Source organism: Mastomys coucha, unplaced genomic scaffold, assembly GCF_008632895.1.
Source record: "Mastomys coucha isolate ucsf_1 unplaced genomic scaffold, UCSF_Mcou_1 pScaffold12, whole genome shotgun sequence".
In the NCBI taxonomy this organism is placed as follows: Eukaryota; Metazoa; Chordata; class Mammalia; order Rodentia; family Muridae; genus Mastomys; species Mastomys coucha.
In genome coordinates this window covers 34,824,710-34,851,210 of record NW_022196894.1, presented here as the reverse complement: position 1 = coordinate 34,851,210, position 26,501 = coordinate 34,824,710, and the positions used below count along the sequence as shown (strand labels likewise).

The following is a 26,501-nucleotide window of genomic DNA, read 5'->3' as shown; positions in this document are numbered from 1 at the left end:
ATATATAGTTATGTATTTATATTATATTATTTTATATTATATTAGAGCATATATATTTTATATTATTATAATATATCATATAATTGTAATAATATAATCATATTATGTTACAATATGATTATCATATAATATATTATACATAATATATTATATTTTATAATATATAATTATTATTATAAATACTTATATACAGACTTACATGTATTGTAGGTGCTTTTAAGTAGATAATTAGTCATGTGGCTCCTTTTAACTTGTTTAACACCTTTATAGCTTTTCCCCCCTAATTCTAGCTCCCTCCCCTTCTCTAATTAAAGCCCTCCTCCATTTTCCACATTCCCCCCTTGAACACTGCTACCCACCTCTCTATTGCTCCTCCACTCTTTATCCCACGGTGGCCCCCTTTTACTTCCTTGGTTCCTGCACTTACTTCAGGTTATGTGCTCACATCTGAAAAGTTAGAGCTAGGAATCTCAGATGAGAGGGCTCATGAGATTTTGGTCGTTCTGGGTCTGAGGTGCCTTGTTCAATGTGGTGTCTCTAGTTCTACCCACTTGCCTGCAAGGTTCATGATTTCATTTTTATTTCAAGCTGAGTAGTGCACATGTGCTGCATTGTCATTCTCCATTTGTCAATGTAGAACATTTGGGTTGTTTCCATTTCTTAGCTATCGTGAGAGAGCAGCAATGATTATGGGTTGTCAAGTATTTAGGAGGAGTAGGATGTCAGTTCCTTGGGCATACACCAAACAGCAACATCCCTGGGTCATATGGTAGTTTTATTGAGTTTTCCAGGATTCTCCACACTGATTTTCAGAGAGGCTACAATCTCACCAACAGTGAATGAGGGTTCTCCTTTCCTTACATCTTCCCCAGCATTGGTCATCAGTTATTTTCTTGGTCTTTGTCATTCTGACTCGAATAAAATGAAATCTCACAGTTGTTTTGATTTGCATCTCCCTACTTGTTAGGGGTGGTGAGCATTTTCTTAATGAATAGGACAATGTGGATTAGCACTAAAAGTTGTAAACTTCAGCCCAACTTCAGCCTAAAGAAAGAGGTTTCCTGCATTACCCCTGTGACTTTCAGAAACTTCCAGACCTTCTAGTGACCATGGGAGTCCCTAGACACAACACATCAAAGACCTGAGTGTGCTATCAGCAGTCTTCCAGGACTTAAGAAATGCTTTGTGGTGCTCTGTTGGAAAGATGATGAGAATTCCTATTCTTTAAAAAGTTAAGTAAAATAGGGTTTAAAGCCAGTAAGCAGGACCTTTCTATTGCTTCTGCTTTAGCTCTGGCTTCCAGGTTTCTGCCCTGTTTGAGTCCCTGTCCTAACTTCCTTAGAAGATGTATGGTAATGTGGAAGCATAAGGCAAATACGATGTTATATGTAACACTTTACCTCCACATTTTCCTTTTGGTCATGGTGTTTCATCACAGCAATAGTAACACTAAGACACTTGTCTTCCTCCATGATACTCAAAACAGAAATATCCTCAATCTAGCTAAATCAGGCAAACTCCAAAGAGGAGAAGCATTCAGCCATTGAGCACCAAATCAGGAAGGGTAAGAGCAGCCTTCTTACATCACCAGGCAACTGATGTTATATCTAATTTGATTCATTGGGAGCAACACTCATTGTAATCTGCCTGACCCTAAGGGGTTTTCTGAGATTTATGGCTTTCAATACTAGCCTAAGAAAGTCCCAGGCAATAATTAAGACTATCAAGAGTTCTACATTGACCCCTATGTCAATGAAAACAATTTCATTGGACAGATATCCAATGAAAGGTTGAGATATGATTTTTTATGCCACTGGATTATGTCTTTCTCCTTTCTTTTATGGTCAAACTCCTCCAGGGAAATATTTACTCAACACTGGTCCTATCTGAAAGTCAGTCAGCTGATGTCATTCTAGAGTTTGGAATGAGATCTTTAAGTAGCAATATTTGGAAGAGAAGAGCATCTTTGTTGACAGCATGTATCACTTTCTCTTTAAAAGATACTTTCAAATAACCTCACAGGGATGGAGAACATCAAAGCAATAGTATATGATTCCTAAGAACAGTATATGGTTCCTAAGAACTATGCTTCAAGAAACTTAAGGGGAAGATTGGGCTTAGAGCCCATCACAGTGCCTGTAGCCAAGCACGCCTTTACTGATGAACAGAGTTCTCACTCCTGGAGTCCAGGAAACTAGCCAGACTCTTACTTTCTCTTCCCAGAAGTAGAGCTCAGTATTGTGACTAAGTATACTGCTAATATGAAGCGGGACACTCCCGGTATTGGCAGTGTTTACGCATGTCCTCACACCCTTTGTGACCTCGCTCTTTTCTACCTGAAAGCCAGAAGGAATCAGAGTCTTCCACACCCCATCCTTATTGGTTGGCTGCTATTATGAACAAGAAGCAGATGGTGCCATTCCTCCCGACTGACCACAATCCTGTCAGCATCAAAATACATGCCTCGTGCCTTGCCCCTCCTATCAAACACCAGTTTCAAATGGGTGAGGGTCCCACAGCTGAAATGCCGGAATTGTTGTTTGGGGATTGCTGATAAGCATCATGGGGCCATGGCTATCATCCTCCTTTGAGGTGGTGTAGATGGAATAGCTCACCCTTTCCTTTATATCTGTGACAACATAGTCCTGATTCACTCAACCTTCTGCTCTCTCCTCTGGATGCCCTTCTTCCTTATGTCCCCAAAGCGGTCACACGTGGCTTGATAATAATACTTCATGTCTCAGATATCTAGTCTGTGTTCTCATTTCCCACTTAGAGCTTCTTCTCTCACTTGGGTAGTTTCCATGTTGATATCTCTGCATCCAAGTTCTTCTCATCACAAGATTGCCATCACCTTGAACAATTTATACCAGACTTGTTGGACCCATCTTGCATCCTCAAATAGCTCCTTCATAGACTTCTGTTTTTCTCCAAAATTGTAGCCAATCTTCCTTTCTCTTGGTTTAAAATCTTAGTATTGACTTTAACTGAGTTCCACATCTCCAATCAGGAATGAACCAGATCCTCTTCTGTGTTGCTTCTCATCTGCCTCATCTATGTTTCTCACCTACACAACTACATCATAATCTCTAAAGTAGTTTCCAACTCCAGACCCTTTTACCCCATTCCAGTTAGCTCCCAAATCACAATGTAAAATACCTCCTTATTGTGCACCAAATAATTCCAGATTTCTTAGTCTAATATTTAAGAATTTCCACACTAAATCCACCATGGACTTCCCCCCTTAGGAATGAATGATCTTAAATATGGCAAGAGTCAGCCTGCACATTAAACTGGTGTTAAACAGTTAGATGGACCATTGCACGCAAAGAACTTACTCTATTCTGTCTCAATATATCATAGTTCTTTTTGGTTACTATAACAAAACACCAGAGGCTAGGTAACTTATAAACAACAACTTATTTCTCACTTGGAGGTCCAAGGCCAAGATTATGGTGGATTTGCTGTGTTTTGAGGGCCTGTATGCTGGATCACAGCCATCTTGTTTTATATGCTGATGTGACGGAAGTGATGAGGGATCTCCCTCACAGACTCCTTTGATTTTGTTCATGAAGGCTCTGCTCTTATGACTCCATCACCTCCCAAAGTGCCACCTCCAAATGTGATCACATTAGTGATTAGATTGCAACATTAAAAACTTTGGTGGACATAACATTCAGCCCATAATACAGTCCAACCCCTTCAGCCCTCTGAATCTGTCCAGCTTTCCCTGATTCTCACATCTACTACTGGGCCCTGAACCTATTTAATGCCTTGAGTTGCAGCTTCTTACCTGTCTCCTGGTTCAGAGTGGCAGAAGACTGGAGCACTCTGGTATGATCCTCAGATAATACCAGATAATAATTCAGGATTACTCAGTAAGCCCAGTGGGGTCTAGAATGAAGGTGCAGGATGATCAGACTGAAGGTAAGTTGTCTTCGTTTGGTTTCTACCTCTGTTCTAAACAACATGGCCAAAAGCAATTTAGCCATGTGGAGGGAAGGGTTTACCTAAGCTTCAAGTTTACAGTCCATTATGAAAAGAAGTTAGGCCAGGAACTCAAGACAGGAAACTGGAGGCAAGAACTGAAGCAGAAGCCATGGAGGAATGCTGCTTACAAGCTTGCTCCTCATTGCTTGCTTTGCCTGCTTTCTTACACAACCAGGGACCACCTGTCCAATGGTGGCACCATGCATAATCAGCTGGGCCCTACCATATAAATCATCAATCAAGAAAATGCCCTAAAGTCTTCCCAATAGGCAATCGGATGGTGGCTTATTCTCAGTTAAGGTTCCTCTCTCCAGATAACCCTAGCTTGTGTCAGATTGATGATACAAACAAGAACCAGGACATGTATTGCGGGTATAATTACAGTATTTCTCCCATACATAAACAAGGGTTGCAGTCAGATTCTATAATATCACAGTGCAATAGGACCATCTGTGAAAACGCGAATGTTCTCATCTGTGTAGTCCAACAGAGTAGCTACCTGCAGATGTAGCTACTTAGCACTTGGAGCACAGCTGGCATGAAGGAGGATTTACTCATTTTATTTCATGTTGACCAAACTGAGACAGCTACATGTCGATGACTGCAATATAGAACAGTGCAGATTTATAGGTCTACAAGCGTCACAGCTGATCCTAATGAAAGTGTCCTATGACTCGGTTTGAAAGCACTCTGCAGGACTCATGGGCATTACTGACACATAGAGTATAGTCAACAAATGTTTGTTGGATCGGTAGACAGAGAAACAAAAAAGCAAAGAGAGAGAGCCATTGGAAAAATTCCTTAAAGATGTGAGGGGTTATTGCAAACTAAAGATAAAAAAACGGACTTCACTAAGTTCAATACATTGGTACTAAAAGAATTCTGTTGCTAGCTAGGCGTGGTGGTACATACTTTTAATCCCAGAATTTAGGAGACAAAGACTTGCAATCTCTGTGAGTTCAAGGCCAGCCTGATCTACATAGAGAGTTTCAGGACATCCAGGGCTACATAGTGAGCCCCTGTCTCATGTATGTTTGTGTGTGTGTGTGTGTGTGTGTGTGTGTGTGTGTATGCACACACACACACACATATCCGGTGCTAGGACATTGGTTTTAGTTTTCTTGCATGAGATGATGGTACCATGAATTCCAGAGGAAAAAATCCATGCCAAAAGTGCTTAGGCACCATTAGCATCTTATTTTCACATCAGGCAGCTCTAACTATTCAAGAGGAGAAGGCACAAAAAATGGCAAGATGCTAACAATTGTGTAGTGGTGGCGTGTAGTGAACTGCTTATTGTATATGTTAATTCACCTTTCGTATATGTTTGAAAAAATGAATGGAAGAGAAATTACTTACAACAAATTGCCAAATTCTAAATTAATAAAAAATGTAAGGTGGTACACTTTCTGACTTTGGAGCACCAGCCTTCAAGCTCTGCCCCAGATGAGCACACAGCTGGAACTGTCTTGCCGACTCTCTAGACCAGCTGTTACAAACTCAGTCTGCATGTCTGATCTAGCCTGTATACTTTAACAAATAAATGTTGTTAACAAACAAATAAAATGTTATTTTAAATTGAATTAGTGAACAAGACAAAATTCCGAGGATATTTTGATATATCATGTGGTAAAATATTTTGCACTATGATGAAATAGAAAATACTAATTTTATAAGAGCAAATGCATAGGTTACAAAGCATTGTTCTAAAAATGTCATGTATCTTTAACTCATTTCTCCCTCTCAGTAGCACTGTGAGGTAGGTATGGCTAGCTTTCTTCTTCAGAGAGAGGAAATGTATTTAGAATGCTACGCAGCCCTCCTAAGGCTTCATAGCTATTGGCCTTGTAGAGATGGGGGGAGAGTCCTATGCCGTCAGCCTCCTAGCCACTCCACTCAACCAAACTCACAGAAATCTATCTCCCACACTCTCTGGAAAACCCAGAAGATCTGGCAACACATTCTCTCTTAAAACCAAGTAGCCAGAGCTGGGTAACTTCAGTTCATCTAAAGGCAGAACAGCTTCTGTTCCAGTTGCCACAGTCTCCACGGTAAGCTGCTTCTAGAATCTGGAGGATTTGAGCCCTGACCTAGCCCCAGCACAGATGAAGACACTAGGTGAATGGCATAGGATAGGGATGCTCCAGGTCAAGCTGGACAGCAAGCTGTCTCCTCAGTAGACATGAAGCCCCATGGGAAGGCAGAGAAGATTGGGGCTGAATGGGAAATTGAAGGTAGACAGTGAAGAAAAGTTGCAAGAAGTAGAAGTCACAGACTCCATAGTTGAAATAGGACATTGGGGACATGTGGATCAGTGTAAAGAACCTGGGCTAGCTAAGCTGGCTCCACACTTAGTGAATGAGTGAGCTTGGATAAGACACTTAGCTTCTCAAGTCTCCATTTTCTTGACTGAAAATTGGGGCAACACCCCCAATATGGTGAGCAGAGCTAAATTAGAGACTATGTGAAGTCCTTTTGGCCCTTGATCATATAAATAACTAAACATTTTCCTTTACTAATAATTCATATTTTTATATTTCCCCTAGAGTTAAGAAGCCAGAAGTGGGGAAGCCATGGTAAGTTTCAGGATTTTGTTGGAGCTTCACTGTTGAAAGGTCCAGGTCTAACTTTATTTATTCCAGAGCCCAAGCAAATGACTGTAGATGTGGCTGCATGAGCCTAATGATAGCCTTTACTGAGGATCAGACACTGACTAAAAGAAAAGTTGAGAAAGATTTGTGAGCAAAGATTTATAGTGAAAAACTGAAGAAGAATTGCTCAACACATAGAACTAATAAATGATAGGATAGAAATATTAATTATTCTTATATAGTTATTAGACATTGTGATATATATCACATATATAGTATATATTACATATATGGTATATATATATATATATATATATATATATATATATATAGTGGGAAATATTAAAAATTTGAGCCAGTACATTCCCGCACTAGTGCCAGCAACTGCCGGGTCACAACACCATGTCTAGGCAGGGTACTGCTGGCTCTGTCCCACATTCCAATAACCAAATAGATCCTCCTTCCTCATGGTTTGATAACACAATACCCAGTAACCCGGTAAAAACAAGACAATGCTTATAGTTAACCAATCATATTTATATATCAATAAATTCTCAGTACACAAGATGCCAATACAATAATTTCGGAACCAATTGATAATGATAAAAGCTGCCCACCTAGATTAGATAAATTATCCCAATATTCTAAGCTTTATGATATCATAACAACCTGTGGCTGGTCATAGCCACGCTGATTCATATCTGCTGCCATCTTCCTCTCTCCCTCTCCCTCTAGTTGTAAGATGCTCTCCCTGTCTCTGCCACTCTTTGCTCTGCCTCCCTTTTCCCTGCCTCCTGCTGCCTTAATGTAATTGGACAGGGAAAATCCTACGACATATATATTTACTAAATTATTATGCAATGTCAATAAAAAAACATAAAAAATGCCAGTAATAACTTCAATGTCTATGAGTTCTATCCTCCAGGAAGGATACTGAACACCTACAGTCACCTCCGCCCCTTACTAGATGCAAGAGAGGGAAGAGTGAACAAAACCAGACTTAGCCTTGTCCTCACAGAATGTCCTCTGGAATAGTTTGCTGGATAAATGACAACACACTCATATGTTACATCCATACATACATCCATACATACATACATATATACATACATACATACAGAAACCTTGCAAAGAATAAATATTATTTTGGCATCAAATTAAATTATATACAAAAATATAATTTCAGTACATCGTAGATCAAAATGGGAAATAAAAAAGAAATAAAAACCTCCAGAAACTATATAAATACATATCTTCATGACTATAGGTAGGAATTTTTAAATAATATTTTTATTAATTCATACCTTGATCATATTTACTCTTCACCTCTCACCTTGCACCCACCCTTTCCGCTTTCATTGTCCTTTTTTTTAATGTCTCCGTTTTTTATCTTTAGAAGAGATTATCTCACAACAAATAATAAGCATGATGAAAAATATAGGTGAATTGAAATTCAATAGAATAAAGAAATGTACAGAATTATTTTAATAAAAATTCTAATCTTGAGTCTAAAAAACAAAGTACACAATCTTATTGACAGCTATGCTGGCTAGTCTTATGTCAAGCTGACACAAGCTAGAGCAGAGTTCTCAACCTGTGGATCATGGCTCCTTTGGGTCTCAAACAGCCCTTTGGAGGGGTCACATATCAGATATTCTGAATATTTGATATTTACCTAACAATTCATAACATTTAGCAAAATTATAATAATGAAGTAGCGATGAGATTTTTTTTGGTTGGGGGTCACTGCAACATGAAGAACTGTATTAAAGGGTGGCAGCCTTAGGAAGGCTGAGAACCTCTGTGCTAGTGTTATCTGAAAGGAGAGAATCTCTATTGAGAAAATGCCTCTACAAGATCCAATTGTAAGGCATTTTCTTAATTGTGGAGGGGTGCCATCCCTGGGGTTCTATAAGAAACTTCAGGAGCAAGCCAATAAACAGCTTTCCTCTATGGCCTCTGCATCAGCTCCTGCCACCAGGTTCCTCTCCTGCTTGATTCCTGTCTGGACTTCCTTTGATGGTGAATTGTGATGTGGAAGTATAAACTGAAAAAACCCTTTCCTCCCCAGCTTGATTTTGGATATGATCATCATTATATCAACAGTAACCCTAAGACAATGTGTTATAAATCACCCATAATACATAGTTTGGAGAAAAAAAAAAACCAGTTGTCAAGTGTAGTTTGTCACAGCCCAATCTTTGGGTTCTATTTTGAACATATGCACCCCTTATGTAGCATAAACCACTAAAAAGACTATTCTGGATTTCTGAGTTCCCAATTGGCTCTGCATTGAAGTTGCCACTGCCGTCTTAAAGAGACAGAAGGTAAGTACATTAAAACCCACTGCAGGAGTTCACTCCACTCCCCTTCCCTCGCTCACCTGTCTTCTCTGCCTTTGTCACCACTGTATCCAGGGCCGGACACGCAGGCCTCCACCTGCGCAGCACAGGCACTGTGAGGGATGCATCAACCGCCACTGCCATGTTCCTGTGGAGCCTAGCGTCTCCTGCCTGGTGATAAGTTGCCACCTGCTCTGTGGCGCCACCTTCCACATGTGCAAAGAGTCAGAGCATACACTCCTCTGCCCTCTGGAGCAGGTTCCGTGCCTCAACTCTGAGTATGGCTGCCCGCTCTCCATGGCACGCCACAAACTGGCTAAGCACCTGCAGGTATGCCCCGCCAGCGTAGTCTGCTGCTCCATGGAATGGAACCGCTGGCCAAACGTGGACTCAGAAACAGTCCTTCATGAGAACATCATGAAAGAGACCCCAAGTGAGGAGTGTTTGGACACAGCTCTGGCCCTCCAGGACCAGAAGGTTCTCTTCAGATCCTTGAAAATGGTAGAGCTTTTCCCAGAAACCAGAGATGCCACTGAGGAGGAGCCAGCCACAACGAATGGTGAAACCAGTTGGGAGGAGACTGGGGGCGCAGTTGGGGGAGTGGATGCCAGGGTAGTACCAAACTCTTGTTTGCCGATAACCAATGGGCAAGTGATGGAGCTCAGTCAGGAGGAACGAGATGCATTGGCAAAAACCAAAGAAGGGATGGACCTGGACAAGTTTGGCAAGTGGGAAAGTATGTTCAGCAAGGAGCATGCAGCCTCAATTTTAACAGGTTCCTTGGGGAAGAGTGAAGACAAGAATGGGAATGTGGCTGGGAAAGAGCAGTGTTCCGGTGATGACAGCACAGGGGATGCAGAGGGTTCTGCCGAAAGTAGAGGACCACAGGAAAGCCAGAAGCCCCAAGAACTTCCCGCTACCATGGAGATGACAGGGCTTGCTCCCTGGCAAGATGGTGTTCTGGAAAGACTAAAAACAGCTGTGGATGCCAAAGACTATAACATGTATCTGGTGCACAACGGGCGGATGCTCATCCACTTTGGGCAGATGCCTGCTTGTACACCCAAGGAGAGAGACTTTGTTTATGGCAACCTCGAGGCTCAAGAAGTGAAGACGGTTTATACCTTCAAAATTCCTATGAGCTACTGTGGGAAGCGAGCACGCTTGGGAGATGCCATGTTGAGGTGCAGACCAAGTGAACACAAGGCCGTAGACACTTCCGACTTGGGCGTCTCTGTGGAGGATCTGCCCAAATCCGATCTCATCAAGACCACCCTACAGTGTGCTTTGGAAAGAGAACTCAAAGGCCATGTCATCTCAGAGTCCAGGAGCATCGATGGACTCTTTATGGACCTTGCTACCCAAACATACAACTTTGAGCCAGAACAGTTTTCCTCACAGACAGTGTTGGCTGACCTCCTAGGCACTGCTCAACCAGGGGGCCTGCATGTGGAGCTCCACAGTGAGTGTGTGACCAGAAGACACAACAAAAGCAGCTCAGCTTTTACTTTTACCTGCAACAAATTCTTCCGAAGGGATGAATTTCCCCTGCACTTCAAGAATGTCCACACGGACATTCAGTCGTGTCTCAACGGCTGGTTCCAGCATCGATGCCCCCTCGCCTACTTGGGATGTACATTTGTTCAGAACCACTTCCGCCCCCCTGGACAAAAAGCAAAAGTGATCTATAGTCAGGAGCTGAAGACCTTTGCCATCAAGCCAGAGGTTGCTCCAGAGCTAAGTGAGATGTGGAAGAGCGACCATCTCTCAGGCCATAATGGGAAAAGCCTGAATTCTCTAACCAGCCTGCCCCTGGAGGTTTTGCAATACATTGCTGGGTTTCTGGACAGTATCAGCCTGTCCCAGCTTTCCCAGGTATCAGTACTGATGAGGAACATCTGTGCAACTTTGTTGCAAGAGAGAGGGATGGTCCTCTTGCAATGGAAGAAGAAGAGGTATTCTCATGGAGGCACCTCCTGGAAAGTCCACAATCAGGCAAGTTAACAATCATTCATTCATTCAATAAATATGTATTGAGTTCTCTTGAAGACAAGTGATGTACCAGGAGTTGGGAAAGATGCTGAAAATAAGACTCACACAAGGAGCTCAGTTTAGCAGGAAATGCAGTATACATGTTTGGCAGCATAGATGCTAATGTGTGCTTATGTGCCTCAAATGTCTTTCATTAGCTCACTTACCCCACATGGGCTCTCTTCTCCATACTTTTCCAGCCTGGTCTATCACAGAGACTTATCTCTACACCTTGCCTCAGCTGGCTCCCCTGCCCTCCAGTCTCTTGCTAGGCTAATCCACTGTGACTATTTCAGGAGTGGAAGCAGGGAGGGGAAGTGCTGAAGGTCTCCTCAGCGTGCCCACCTCTCCCCTTCAAGACACCATGAAGTGGCTGTGTCCCTCTACTGAAGGTGGCCACACCAGGTGACTTATTCCACATGGCTACTTGTTCTGGGTCTGGTGAACAGCTTCCCTCTTTCCATGCAGGGCTAACAGCTCTGGATATTGCCTTCCGATTTGTAAACCATCCCTCTTCCCCAGCAAAACAAAACAAAACAAAACAAAACAAAAACCCTACTTGAGTGTACCTCCTGCCCCCTGCTTGGACACTGATTGACGTAATTAACAGACAAATTCATTTCAGTCTCATGCCAACAGGCTTTTTTAAAAAAAACAGGTTTTGTTTTAAATTTGTATGAGTTTAGTCCATTGATTTCTCATAGCTGAACTGCTTATTTAATATAAAACATTACAGCATAAAAATCAAATAATCTATTCCTTTGGATAAACCATGTTTCTTTTCTTAATTTATTTGTGGTCACTGAATTACAACTTCTACAGAAGTCAGACTCCTAATTCATCTTATCCAAGGTGTATGTAGTATTTTTTCTCATAGCAAATGTGTAGAAAATGTGAACCCTGAATATACAATGTCTATTTAGGTCATTAATGCCATTGTTCTGTTTGTCCCTAATAGGTGGATATTCTCAAGTTGGTATGCAGGAATTAGAGTTGTTTTACATATTTCTATCGATTATATTATGTTCTGTATATTTTCTGTATATTTTCCCTTAATTACTCCTTAAGCAGTCTTCCTGGAAAAATAATTCCAAGACTCTCTTATGTATCTATCTATGCATGTATCCATGTGTTAAACACCAGTTGCCACCAACCACATTAGTGTTACTCATTAACGAGAACAATGTTCTGCCTGAGGAGTATGTCTAAGAGGAGCACATATCTTTCTCAGCACAATCAGGTGTCAATAATTCAATTTAAAAACTACAAAAAATTTATCTTGCTCATATTTGTCCCCAAATCAAATATTTTGACTACTTTTGGATATCATTTGGGACAAGCTAATTTCCTTACCGAAAGGGAGAAAGAATTTTCAGGAGGCTAAAGGACACGCATATGAAAGTAGCTTTTTAAGTAAAATAGATAGCAGTTCTAAGGTTTTGGGAAAACTTTTCTTGCACAGGAACAACGATGAAACTATGATGGTGGAGCAGTCAGGCTGAAAGGTGGTCAGTGTGTCCAACCCCAGAACCTCAAAACTAGTGACTTTGCTATACTAGCCCAGGTGGAAAACCAATGTTTGACTGAGCACCATGCTCACTGAAATCTTCTTTGGGAACTTTTATTCCAACAGACTCTTCTTTGTTAGGCTATTTTAAATTTTAAGTCTTAGAAAACACATGTAAAGGGACATAAATGATAATAAGAACTACATTAACTTATATAGTTTAAAAGTCCAAAGGCAGTGGTCTCAGGTAAGGCTTGATGGAGCAGCCCGGAGACCTTTGTTTCTCCTCACTTCTGCAGTGCTGGCTGCTTTCTAAGGTGGTTCTTCCTAGGTGCCCCTGCTAGCTGCCGGGGGCTCCTTGGACCCCAGCTTCCTCATAGTTCAAGCACAGAAGGAAAAGAGAATCAGCTTTTGATGTCTCATTCAAAAGTCCCAGAACAGAGTGCTAATCATCAAGATTTGAACTGTGTTTCCAGAATTAATTTCTGTTGCTCATGGGTGCTGGTGAAGGTGTGTGTCAATGCTCACAGGGGTGCTGGTAGAGAGGTGTGTGTCAATCATAGGGAAGCTGGGGAAGGTGTGTGTCAATTGTTTTGACATTAGGCATCACAAGCAATTACAAAGCCGGCTGGGAAGATTATTAATCAGCGAGGTGCTAGGCACTGGGTGCAGGAAAGGGAAACTTGAACGCCCGAGCAGTCACCGGGCACTCGGGAAGCGAACATAGGAGGAGCAGACTCATCTCACACACAGTGCAGCCCCACTCCAGCTGTAAGCGCTCAGGACTCCTGGCCCATGTTCACCTTAAGCTTCTCTTTCTGGCAGGTCTGGCAGTTCAGCAGCCTTTTCTCAAAAATCAAGAGCTGGGAGTTTAATGAAGTCACCTCCATGTCCGAACACCTGAAAACCTGTCCTTTCAACGTTGTGGAGCCTAAGACTGACCCGATTCGTTTGACCAGCATGTGCCAGCCCCAAGAGAAGGCCCGAGAGAGCTTAGTGTCCACCTTTAGGGCCCGACCACGGGGAAGACGCTCTTAAAGATTTGCATACCACTGCTCCTGGCTTCTCAGAGTTATTCAAAGTAGGAAAGTCTGGTTTGAGGGCACCACTCTGAAACCTGCACCTCTAGAGGATATATGGAGTCCTTCCGGCCTTAGCAACTACACTAAGACACTAGGGGATTTTGTTTGTTTGTTTTTAGTTTTGTTTTGTTTTGAGCTATGGCTTGTATGAAAGCGCCACGTTCTTTTTTTGTTTTTTGTTTTTTGCCTTATCTTAGTTCTTTCCTCTCCTGAAATAGATAAGCCTGGGGAGGAAAATTAATAACTTAAGGCCATTTGATAAATGAATCCAAGTTCTTAGTTGACTGGGGAACAAGGAAACTCTAACGAGCATAGACTGGTGCTTCTACCTCGAGCTGTCCAGTTTACAAACCACCTTCAAGTTCTTGGGGCAGGCGATCCAGGGACAGGGTCTGAGGTGCAGTGACCATCCAGGGTATCCAGGTGAAGAGAATCCAACTGGAAGGTTCTGAAGCTTGATGGGTCTTCACAAATCTAGTCACCCTACTGCATCAAAGCCCAGATGGTTTTAAGGCAGCCCAAGAGAATGGACCACACTGGCTGAGCACAGCAGTTTCAAGCACACCACAAGCCAAAGTGAAACAGTCTGCTGTATATAGTCTTGGTAACACCAAGAAAAAAACAAAAACAAAAACTCTTTAAAATGAAGGAAAGGCCAAAGCTCTCTGGAAGTGAAGTCGCTCCCAGCTGAGAGCCACTGCCGTAAAGGACACTACATGAGCAATGGTGAGTTAGGATGTGCTCACTTTTAACTGACAAATCTGACCTTACACAGTCAGCAAAATGCAGTGCAACTCTTACTCCTTTGCTAAATACGTTTTAAACATGTGGTGATGCTAAATTGAGAACCAGATGGAGCTGATCTACCCAATATGGCTTGATGTCCTTGGCCACAATGTAACATATCTTCCCTGCCCTCTTTAGGGAAACCTGAAGCCAGAAAGTCATTTATCTTAAGTTCCTCTTCCCTTAGTTGGTGCCATTTTCCAGCAACTCTAGAAGTTCTCAACCTAATGAAAAACAAGGAAAAGGGAAGGCAGGCATCGCAGGGAACCGGCCAGCCAAGACTCCAAATAATGAAGGCGTCTATCTAATCTGCGAGCTCATTGTCTCAGCATCTGTCTCTCTGACCATAGTTCAGGGCTGGTGCAGATGAAGAAGGTGGTGCAGATGAAGAAGCTGGTGCAGGTGAAGCTGGTGCCTTGGCAAAGGCAGCAGAGCAAGTCTGTTCTGAAAGCATGCTCACTCTCTGGTGTATTCTTCACAGGCTATGGTTAATACAATGGCTATTATTTATTCCTAATCTTTACAGTTTGGTTTATATTTCACCACCACTTTTTTTTGTGTGAGTCACCATTTTCTAAAAGTGTATCCAGAGTGTTCTCTAAGACTTTGTTTGGTGACCATGAGTAACTGAAAACAGCTAAGCAATGAAGTTGGCAAAAGAGAAGTGAGCTCTTCAGGTCTGGGCTCTGTGCGTTTGGAATCTGGTTCTTCACACACAGTGGAATATGGGCTCGCAAAGCCTCTTGGGGTTTATTAGAAAGAGCAATAGAACTACAGACCATGGAAACAAACCCCAAACTCAGTTACATGAGCCAAGAGCACAGAGAGGCAGAGAGGCCACAGGGCTCTGCCACCTGGTCAAGGAGACAGTCAGGACACCCCCGCCCCCACCTCATTGAGGTGTGGATACTTCCAGCCTAACTTTCTTCCTCCCGTTCTTATCTCAGAGCAGTACTTAGATGAGTGACATCTTCAAACATTTTTGTAAGGGAATTCATTATTTGTTTTAAAGGAAATCAAGATACCCCAGGCATGCCCTGGTGCCCTGGTCCCTACAGACATACTCACTTTGTGGAAAGAGGGCAGACATAGCAAAGAGACCATTTTGAGATGCTGGGATTGATGAATGTTTGGACTAAGGAAATGAAGCTTCAGAAAGCACCGTGAGCAGTGGGTGCCTGTAACAGAAGCGAGACAGCTCCGTGTGGCTTCAGTTTCTGCAGCAGCTAAAGATGGTGGAGCCGAATGTACTGCAAGCATAGAGCCTGGACCTGAAGACATCTGTGAGCAGAGCCCTTTGATGAACAGCATCCTTAACGGCAACTCAGAGGTGGAAAGCAGCTGGCTGTGGAGGGGGAGGGCTACAGAACTGAGCCTCAAATGACCTGTAGCTTCAGCAGCATGGGAACTTGAGAAGGAAGTTGTCTGACAAGAAAAGGTCAGATGGGAAGCAAGGTGAGAACTAGAGATAGATTTAAAGCCATACCACCACCACTGTACCGGTCTAACATATGTGCAATGTCAAATCAAACTGAAATGGAGAACATGGGTTTAGGTATCTACAGTGACTAACCTCTAGACACCAACAAACCCAATGTCTCTCTACTGGGAAATAAAGGCTGCTCTTCTCACAGAAAGACTAAAAGTGAGTAAGTCTTGTGAGTTAGGTCTAGAGACAGACTTGTGATTTGCTGGCAAGCATAAAAGTCATCATTAAAATCTAGCAGTGTTTGTCTTGAAGAAAGGCCAGTGAAAAGTCTGGACTGTGTAAAGCTGTAGAAAGGCAGGGCCACCTCTAAGGGATCTCAACCATTAGTGTAATCTATCCCAACGCCCCCTCCATTTTTGGGAGCTGAGACCAACATCAATACTGCTGAGAGCTTTGGCTTTTATATCATATCAACCAATGATGCCCTACTTCAATCCCTGACATTCACTTGGATTGTACACCAGGATCTCCCATCTTTGCTGGGGCTGGTTAAGCCCACTTCTCCCCTGTATTGTGTTTAGGGAATCATGTTTTGCTCATCATGGCTACATGGATGCCCTCATCTCTTCCTACATACTCCAGCACTGGACCACACAGGATTCTCATGAACTTTGTTCATCTATCATTTTCTGGACATGGGATCCAGTTGCCCTGGTATCAGGGATCCTTGCCTTCCAAAAGCCTCTAGACACTCTTCAACCCACTTAAATTTGTTCTCCTTGGTGTTAGTCTTTTGGAGGGGCAACCTTCTCTTCCTACTTCCAACCCTCTAACCTATGCTTCTTCCTGGAGAATCACCATCTGCCAGGGAGTCAGGGAGGTGGCGCAGTTAGCCAAATGCTTGCCTAGCAAGCAGGTGGGCCTAAGTTGGATCTCCGGAGCCCACAAAAAAAAAAAAAAAAAAAAAAAAAAAAAAGCCAGATGTGGCAGCTTTTGCTGATAATCTTGGTGCTGAGAAGGCAGAGATAATAGGATCCCTGGCCGGCAAATCCTAAGTGATGAGCTCCAGGTCAAACATAAATCCTGTTTAATAAGAGGCAGACTGTATTCCTAAGGGTGACTAGCTTTGCACTCTAGCCAACACATACATGTACACACACACACACACACACACACACACACACACACCCCAAGTGTATAAAAAGTCTGATTTTCCCAGACATGAAGCTGACATCATTCAACTGCTAAAGCCCGCAGAGGCTAAACTCCCTTAATCTAGATGTCACCTGACCCTGTTATCCCACACTGCTGCCATTCACAAATATGCTGGTTTGGTTTTTGTCAAGTTGACACAAACCTAGACATATCTGGGAAGAAGGAATCTTAACTGAGAAAATGCTTCCATAAAATGCTCCGTAGGCAATTCTGTAGGGCATTTTTTTTTTAAATTAGTGGTTGATGTAGGGAGGGCTGTCCATTGTGGGTGGTAACCATCCCTGGGTAGGTGGTTCTGGGTATACAAGAAAGAAAATTCAAGCCATAGGAAGCAAACCAATAACCAGCACTCCTCCCTGGCTTCTGCTTCACTTTCTGCCTCTATGGTTCTTGCTCTGAATCCCCGCCCTGGCGTCCCTCAGTGATGATGGAGTGTGACCTAACAGTTGTAGGCTGAAATAAAACCTTTCCTCCCTGACTGCTTTGGTCATGTACTTTATCATAGCACTAGAAACCTTAACTAAGGCAACCTAAACAGGCTTGTCTGTTTAGGACTGGGGTTAAGGTACAGCCAAATAAAAAGGCCTAGCTCCTGACCTCCATGGCACAGGGTTTGGGCAGTGATAAGCCAGACTACAGGGAGTTTTCTGGGTGAAAGTGGGAGAGGGAAGGAGAGTCAGGGCCAGAGAGCCCTGCGCCAAAAATACCACGAACCCAGTACAAAGCTAAGCCACAGTCTCACTTTATTTTCAGTTTTAGGACGAAACAGAAGGGCAGTTCCAACTTGTCTGCTAAGGGAAGAAAAATGAGCAAAGAGCACAACAGGACAAATCAGGCAACCCAGTGAGAGCCTCCCCTCTAGGCTGGCACCCAGGGTGGGGGTGAGGGAACCCCAGCACTCTAGAGGGAGGACAGCAGAGCTAGGGTGTGGCTGAAGGAGGCAGGACCGCAAGACGATTTCCTGAGCTATCCCTGGGAAGAGTGGACACAGAGGGACAGAGGGATACCCTCCCATCCCCACCCCCAACTCCCCACCCCTCATTCTACCTAAAGCTCTTAAAGATTCAGGAGATAGACTGCCAGAACTCCAGGCATCCCATGATGTTCAGTCAGGTACTAGCAGTAGTACCGTGGAGTGGGAAGAGGGAGGCAGAGCAGCTCTGAACAAGGGGAGTTAAAAGGTAAGGGGCTGGTCATTAGAGGAGCTTGACATAGTTTGCAGGAAAGAGTCCAAAGTGGCCATGGCATTGGCCCCGCCACCAGCCTTCATCCACCATCTCAATGTCAGTGATGATGTCATCTGGATCAAAGGAAAGCTCATCACTTCCTTCTGGGGAGGAAGTTGAGGAGACATTAGGATGGTCAGACAGGATTGCCTCTGTGCCCATTCTAAGCCTTAGGGAGGAAACAGGCCTGGTTGTCTGGGCCCACCCCTTTTCCTTCATGTCATGGGCTGCCAGGTGTACCAGGCCCTTCCGGTGGCTTCAAACTTACCTCCTTGGTAATCATACAGGGCTACAGCAGAGATCCCTGCACCACCAGCTGCAGCTGAGGGTCCTGAATAATGAGAAATGTAAACATCAACGTGGAGAAATTCCTCCTCCTCTGCTTCCCAGAAGATGATCAAATTTGTGAGCTGCTTTCCCCTCCCCGTAGGACCATGAAAGGTAGCCTTGTTCCCAGTTAAGCATGGTCGGCTCCTGGCCTCCCGCCTCCCCAGAGGCTGCTGTGCCCTGTGGTGGAATGGACATGAGACCCATAACCCTACACCCCACTCCCCATTCACCCCACTCACCAGCCTGGTAGGACAGAGAAGGAGTGTCCTCGGGCTCCAGCACATCCTCATAGTCTCCTTCTGCTTCCTCATCCTGCCGATCTAACTCCCCAACATCCTCATAGTCAGGCTCAGGCTCCGGCTCAGGCTCCGGCTCAGGGTCAGGTGCTGCTTCATACACTGGCTCTTCTACTACTTGGAGGCCTTCTGGGGTCCTAGGGGGCAGAGCCGGGGGCTCTTCATTGTCCTGAGAAGAGACAGGTGAACCAGGGGGATTCAGTGATGTTTTAATGAGGTTGCTAACACACTCACCAGCCACCTTCCTCCTGCAGTTTAGAAGCTTTTCCTTGGGAGTAGTCTGTTCTTCATTCCCCAGACTCCTAAAACTCTCACCCTCTCAAAGCACTTACCCAGAAACGACAGAAGGGAAGCTCCAGGGGTGAGAGGAGGGAGGGGTGTGTATGGAAAGCAAGGCAGAGTCTTTGGAAGATGAGGAGACCATCAAACCAAAAGAACACTGTTGGCATACCACAGCTAGGAGAACCAGGCACCCAGGTTTGCCCAGGACTGGGGAGATTGCAGAATGCTGGACTCCAGTGCTAAAGCCAGAGCATGCATAGCAGGTTGGTCGGCCACCCATATACAGCCCTCCTTCCTAAGAGGAGAGAAGATGAGATGGGGACAGAGACTCTCTGAGGCTCCACTTACCTCCAGGGGATTGTTCAGTGGAGACTGCCTCGTAGGCAGAGAGGGCACAGGGTGTTCCCGTCTGCTTCTCACAGGCTCAGACTCTGGTGGTAGGTGACGCTCTGCTGGAGGCCATACCTGAAGAAGGAGACATTGCTACACTAACCGCATCTACCTTCCATGTTCTCTCTTACCAAGAACCGCCCATCCATTTTGCTAGTCTAGTACAACACACCCCTCAACATGGGTCCCACATGGAAGGTGATGTCACCTTTATCTTTAGTTGGTGCAGCAAAGACTACGTGTTGCAGCTATGACCTGTGATCTTAAACTCTAACAGGTAGGGTCTATAAATCTCGGTGGCTTTGTTGGCTTTTTTTCTTGACTCTCTGCTACATGGGGCCAATTATACATACTGAATCTTTGCAAGGAGAAATTTAACAGACTCTGTTCAATAAGAAATACATCTGCCTTATCTATCTATCTATCTATCTATCTATCTATCTATCTATCTATCTATCTATCTATCTATGTCTATTACTTGGGCCCCTGAGACACCTGTCCAGGAAAGAGATGTTGGACCCTCGATAACCAGGCACTCACCTCTGAGGAGATCTTTTTGGGCAACTGGGCTGGCGCAGCTGGCTCTTCCACAGGCACGGGCGGCGGCTGAGCTTCACGGCTCATCTTTACCATAGCCTTTCGTTCTTGTTGCTGACGGGCCATCTGCTGCACCTTCTCTTCTTCCTCTCGCTTCCTCTTCTCCTCAGCCATGGACTCAAATTTTGCCTTCAGCCCACGGGCACCACTGGAAGCTGCAGACACAGACAAGAAGAATTAAGGGTGTCCTGGATCGTGAGTGGAGAGAGAGGGAATGGTACTTGTAGAAATGAGAGAGATCTGTAAAATATGCAGGAGGAGAGAACATGAGGAGGTGACTCAAGGAGGGGAAGGTATGGAGGAAATGACAGAGCCATAAGGCCTGGAGATCATAAGGGCACTGAAGCCCAGATTCCATGTGATGAAGGACCATTAGTCTTTTCAAAATTATGAGTCCTTGAACAAGCATCTTTCTCTATCCATATGCCTCTACCCACACCATCCTATGCCCCATCTCAGGGGTCTGTCTATTCTATTTTTCTTTCCCAGGCTTTTCTTTTCCCTGTGGGTCTCTGACCCTCATTTTTTTCCCTAATGCCATCCCCCCTTGTCATCCAGTTGGTCTGACTCTTTTAGGAGACAGAATCTGGAATGGTGAGAGCAGGGAGCTCATCTTCCTTGGCTAATCTCAGTAGTTAAGGTCATACAAGGCATAGTCTGGGAGGAGAGGAAGCCAGAAAAGAAAGGAGCCCGAAGGGCACAGAGAAGGGAACCACGAAGACTAACCAGCTTCTATGGGTGTTGTCTTCTTATACGCTGTGGTTGGGCCCTCCATTTCACTGAAGCCAACAGCACTCTGCAAGCACAACAGTGTTCATAGTGAGAGGAAGCAAGGGAGCAGTGATCCAGAAGACAGTGCTGGTGCCTAGGGCCACCCTGGGAGGCATCTGTAGCCATGTGGTAAGCAACAGTTGGTCTGGGGGCTCCAATATTGTCTCTTGGAAGAGAGAAGGGTAAAGAACTCTACCGGTGGGCTCAGCTCCCCTTTGAATCTCATGTTTCTGAGCCCAGTTACCTAGAATGAAGTAAGTAAGATCCTTGCTTATGCAGAAAGAGAAACTGGTAGATACACAGAATAGTGGTGTGGAGCAGAGAGAGACTTAAGACAGGATTAAGAAAAACTTGAAGTGTCATGTCTGATTTCCCTAGTGTCTACCTTTCCTCTCAGCCACCTTACACTCTTCTCACTTAAACCTCAGGGTATGGAATTCATGCTCCTTAGGTGTTGAAGCCTAGCACACCAGGCTCAGGCAGGACCCAGGTCCAAGAGTTCCATTTTGCTCCTGGCTTCTATCTTTCCATGCACCCACGGTGTCCTGGGTTTACCTTATCCACTCGGTCTTTCTGGATTCCATATTGGCCACCAAAGCCCTTGGCATAATCTGTGGGAAAGAAAATTCTGAGAGTGAAAACAGGAGATTAGAATGCTAGGAATCAGTGGAGAGACAGGGCAGCAAGGATTGGGAGACAAGAATGTGGAAGTGTCAGGGAAAAAGGAAGGAATGTCAGAAGTCAGAGAGAGAGAGAGATGGATGATGGAAAGAAAATAAAAAGAGTCAGGGAAGAAAAGAAAGGGGTGGAAAGAACCAAACAGAAGAATAATGGCTGCCAAGGTATTGCTCTTACAAGGAAATAAATAGGAACACAAGGCAAGCCATTCAGCCATTCCTGCTGCATCCCAGAAGAAAGTTCTCAGTTCTTCCTGAGGCTGACTGGCCCATGAGACTCATACCAAGCCACCTCACCCATCACCCGGCCTGGCTACACTCCTTCCCCAGTATCCTTCCTTCTTGCTCCTTCTCTGCCCTGTTCCCAATCCTGCTGTCCATTCCATTGGTGTTGACCCCCCGCCCCCACGACCTTCTTCTGCTCATCTGCCTCTGAATTCTAGGACCCTGGATTGGCTTTTAAAACAGAAGGAAAGTGGGCCCTGTGCTACCTAGTGACCTCCCTCCTCCCAATCCAGCTTACCTCGCTGAGATTCGTGCTTCTCCGTCTCTCCTTTGTAGTCGTACCCTAGAGCTGCTTTGTCCCGTTTATCCTTCTCTACCCCGTAGCGGCCACCAAAGCCATGAGAGTAATCTGCAATAGACAGGGAAGGCCTGAGAGGCCAGCCTCGGCCCACTGGAAAATGCTAGAGAGAGAAGTCTGAATGAAGGAGTGCAGAGTAATAGGTCAGGGAAGGGCTCCTTTAACACAGAGGTGAGCTAATTTAACATGTAAAACACCCTCACTTCCATCCCAGACGAGCAACTCAATAGTTTTCCTCCTTCAAGGCATGGCTATATAGAGAGAGTGTGAGAGAAGGTCTCTCCAACAAAAGACAGGCATATGAGGTATGTGCTGTTTCTTCACTCCCAGAAAAACACAGAAATCTCAGCCAAATACATTAATTTTTAAAGTAGTGAAACTCAGAAAGGAGGAAGAGGAAGAAGAGAAGGGGGAAAAGGAACAGGAACAAGAAGAGGAGGGGAAGGCAGGAAGAAAGAATCCTGGCTCCAGGGCTGGAGAGATAGCTCAGTGGTTAAGAGCAGCGTCTGCTCTTCCAGAAGTCCTGAGTTCAATTCCCAGCAACCACATGGTGGCTCACAACCATCTGTAATGAGATCTGATGCCGCCTTCTGGTGTGTCTGAAGACAGTGACAGTGTACTCACATACATAAAACAAATAAATCTTTAAAAAAAAAAAAAAAAGAATCCTGGCTCCAGAAGAAATAGGAGAGTCAGAGCTATGTATTGTATGTGAGGTGAATGTGAACAGCCAGTCCCAGAAACCGTAAGCACTTTAAAGGCAAAAAGTAATGAATAGAACCTTCACAGGGCCGAGGTCCTCTCCTCCTATTGATGATCAAATTTGCAATCCTCCACTATACACATGCTGCCAGAACAATCAGTCCCACCATGAGCAGTCCTTGGTTGGTGGTTTAGTCCCTGGGATCTCTAAGGGTACTAGTTAGTTCATATTGTTGTTCGTCCTAGGGGGCTGCAAACCCTTCAGCTCCTTGGGTCCTTTCTCTAGCTCCTTCATTGGGGACCCCGTACTCAGTCCAATGGATGGCTGTGAGCTTCTACTTCTGTTTTAGTCAGGTAGGGGAATGCCAAGGCCAATAAGTGGGAGAGGGTAGGGTGGCAAGCAGGGGGAGGGGAAAGGCAACAGGGGTTTGTTCTTATTGTTTTTTGTTTTTTGTATTTTTTTTGGTTTTTTTGGGGGGGTTGTTTTTTGGGGGTTTTTTTTGGAGGGGAAACTGGGAAATGAGAAATCATATGACATGTAAATAAAGAAAATATCTAATAAAAATTTTTTAAAAAGTAATGAATAGGGATTAGGACCTAGGATCGATGGTTGTAAGCTCTATACAGGAGTGAGAAGGAGGGGGTATGGGAGCTGAAAAGGAGGTACAGGAAATGTCAAGGGGTCTTGTATCCTGATTAGTATTTGACAAGGGGACATTTTACAAGTAACATTTGGAGTTCTAGTCCTATATTTAAGTGTGGAATGTAAGTTTGTTTTCAAAATTATAGAACTCAGGAGTTCTAAGCTAAGACATTAAGTTAAATACTGATCTCAGAAAACACACACATGGCAGGTGGAGTTCTAAGCTAAGACATTAAGTTAAATACTGATCTCAGAAAACACACACATGGCAGGTGCTGGAAGACGAGTCAGTCAGTACAATGCTATGCAAATATGAGGACCTGCCTGGGTTTGGGTCCCAAGCACCGAATACAAAGCTAAATGTGACAGTGTGTGCCTGGGATTCTAAAGCTGGAAGGCAGAAGTGGGATGCCTGAGGGCTGGTCTTGTCAAATACGTGATCTCCAAGGTTTAGGGAGAGACCCAGTCTCAAGAGTTAAGTTGGACCACTGACCTTTGGCTTCTACACGCATGAGCAAGTACATGCGTGTGTATTCATACACAAAGAAAGTATATATGGAGGAAGAACAGCCTCCGAAAGGTAACATGAACACAACATGAAGTAGACTTCAAGAAAGAGAGTATCCTAAAAGGCGGGGACACTGTGAAGTGCTATAAGGAAAAGCTCCGTCTACCAGGAATAAGTACACCGGCATCAAATCTAGGAACAGCACCAAAACTCACGAAGCAAAGCCCAGTAGGAACAGTAAGACAAATGGATAAATATACAGCCAGTGTTGAAAAATCAACCATCAAACAAGAACCATCGATTAAGTCATGTAAAATCTAAATACCTTTGTCACTAAGCCTGGCTCTTAAGAACACTATATCCCAAACTATACAATATACTCTTTGTCTCTATGCACATAGAACACTACACATGCATACACACACACACACACACACACACATATACACACACATATACACACACACACATACACATACAAAGCCATGCTAAACCTTAATACATTTCAAAAGACTGAAATTTTGGAAATCATTTTCTGATCTCAATAAAATTAAAGGCCAATATCAATAAAATGATATGGAAATTTTCCACAATGCATAGGGAACAAACATATGTTGTTTCAGCTCACTACTCACACCTACCACAGACCCCATGTTCAGGATATCTGGCCAATACATGGTGGATTCGATGGTTTTGTGTGTGTGTGTGTGTGTGTGTGTGTATGTGGTATGTGTGTGTGTGTGTGGTGTGTGTGTGGTATGTGTGTGTGTGTGGTGTGTGTGTGTGTGTGGTATGTGTGTGTGTGTGGTGTGTGTGGTATGTGTGTGTGTGTGGTGTGTGTGTGTGTCTCTGTGTGTATGTGGTGTGTGTGTGTGGTATGTGTGTGTGTCTCTGTGTGTGGTGTGTCTGTGTGTGGTGTGTGTGTGTGTCTGTGTGTGTGTGTGGTGTGTGTGGTGTGTGTGTGGTATGTGTGTGTCTGTGTGTGGTGTGTGTGGTGTGTGTGTGTGTGTGGTATGTGTGTGTCTGTGTGTGTGTCTCTGTGTGTGGTGTGTTTGTGTGTGGTATGTGTGTGTGTCTCTGTGTGTGTGTGGTGTGTGTGTGTGGTATGTGTGTGTCTGTGTGTGTGTGTGGTGTGTGTGTGTGTGTGTGTGGTGTGGTATATGTGTGGTATGTGTGTGTGTGCGTGTGTGTGTGTGTGTGTATATGGTGTGTGTGGTGTGTGTATGTGTGTATGTGTGTGTGGTGTGTGTGGTATTGTTTTGTTTTGTTGAGTTGCTTCATGAAAGAGAAAGAACATGAAGTTGGGTGGTGGGGAAGTAAAGATGGAAGGACTTCTAGGTGGAAATGGGAGGAGGGAAAGAGTATAATCAAAATATATTGTTTGCAACTCTCAAAGACTAAATGGAAATATTAGAATTGAAATATACATGATATATTTTCATATATATACTTTCACATAACTTATAAGTCAGAGAAAATTCACCAGGAAAATTAGAAAATGTTTTAATTTAATTAAAATTGAAATATATATAGAATTGGTCAAGTGCAGCATTAAGCTGTGTTCTGGGGGAAAATGTGTGATTTACCTGTGTTAGAAAGCCAAAATCAATTGTTTAGGTTTTTACCTTAAGAAGCAAAAAAAAAAAAAAAGAGGCCTACGTGCCTACATTAAGTATAAATACATTAGTACATTAAGCAAAATAATAGAGTCAAAACCTATAATATATTTTTAGAACAGATAAACAATTGATAAAATTAGAAAACCCAAGTTAGATCTTAGAAAAAAAATGGGCTGGGCAGTGGTGGTGCACACCTCTGATCCCAGCACTCGGAAGGCAGAGGCGGGTGCAAGGCCACCCAAAGGCTCTGGGACTGACCCACACTTCCTGCCCCCTTAATTTTGAGGACAAGACTTTCTAACTTGTCTATGCTGGCCTTAAACCCACTGTGTAGCCCAGTCTGTCCTTGAACTTGCAATTTCCTTGATTCAGTCTTTCAAGCAGCCAAGATTAAAGACCAGTGCCATTGGGCCTGGCTTAGCTTTTATTTTTCATTTTTATGTTTTTAAAAAGAAAGATATATTACCTATAAAGAATGATAACTGGTCTGGCATGAGAGGCCCCAAGTGATGAAATATTATTTTGAAAATAATGAAGGGAAAAACATGATGGAAACCACAGAGCTCAAGGACTGGGGCTGAGGGTATGGGCCAGGAGTTCTCTCATAGTCTCTAAAATAATGATCTGGAAACATATTTCAGCAAGAAGAAAATAGAAACAGCAGGAAGAAATGATAAGATGTGAAGAATAGCTAAGAAGGTGGCCATTGTTACCCAATTTAAGCATCCATTGGTTACATATAATAAATTTAAGCATTCATTGGTTTTATTATATATATATGCATATATATAATCTTTGTTACATATAATGTCTCTATATATGTGATATATATATATATATGTGTGTGTGTGTGTGTGTGTGTGTGTGTGGCTTTACTTTGTTTCTTTTCTTTTTTTTTTTTTTT

At 43.7% G+C, this 26,501-nt stretch overlaps 2 protein-coding genes across 5 annotated transcripts in view; one reads left to right on the top strand and one right to left on the bottom strand.

Annotated features, from left to right (window-relative positions):
- The window catches only part of Fbxo40 (F-box protein 40), a 22,955-nt gene extending 5,504 nt beyond the window's left edge, over nt 1-17,451 (top strand). Inside the window, exons 3-6 of one of the 3 annotated variants that reach the window (XR_004116743.1) lie at nt 6,537-6,566; nt 8,999-10,918; nt 13,287-14,269; nt 15,342-17,451. Coding sequence is in view for 2 of the 3 variants with exons in the window: in XM_031363823.1 (XP_031219683.1) it covers nt 6,564-6,566; nt 8,999-10,918; nt 13,287-13,499 (2,136 nt within the window). In the remaining variant the exon portion in view is untranslated. Of the gene's footprint in view, nt 1-3,828; nt 3,928-6,536; nt 6,567-8,998; nt 10,919-13,286 lie in introns of those variants that run through there. The other 2 variants (XM_031363824.1, XM_031363823.1) reach the window with 2 other exon arrangements.
- Nucleotides 17,452-17,691: 240 nt separating this feature from the next.
- Nucleotides 17,692-26,501, bottom strand: part of Hcls1 (hematopoietic cell-specific Lyn substrate 1) — a 30,975-nt gene continuing 22,165 nt past the window's right edge. Inside the window, exons 7-14 of one of the 2 annotated variants that reach the window (XM_031363821.1) lie at nt 22,066-22,176; nt 21,421-21,476; nt 20,821-20,890; nt 20,038-20,249; nt 19,456-19,572; nt 18,769-18,994; nt 18,468-18,530; nt 17,692-18,303 (exon numbers count right to left, since the gene is read on the bottom strand). In XM_031363821.1, coding sequence (XP_031219681.1) covers nt 18,170-18,303; nt 18,468-18,530; nt 18,769-18,994; nt 19,456-19,572; nt 20,038-20,249; nt 20,821-20,890; nt 21,421-21,476; nt 22,066-22,176 — 989 coding nt within the window. In that variant the 3' untranslated portion in view covers nt 17,692-18,169. The remainder of the gene's footprint in view (nt 18,304-18,467; nt 18,531-18,768; nt 18,995-19,455; nt 19,573-20,037; nt 20,250-20,820; nt 20,891-21,420; nt 21,477-22,065; nt 22,177-26,501) is intronic. The other variant, XM_031363822.1, reaches the window with a different exon arrangement.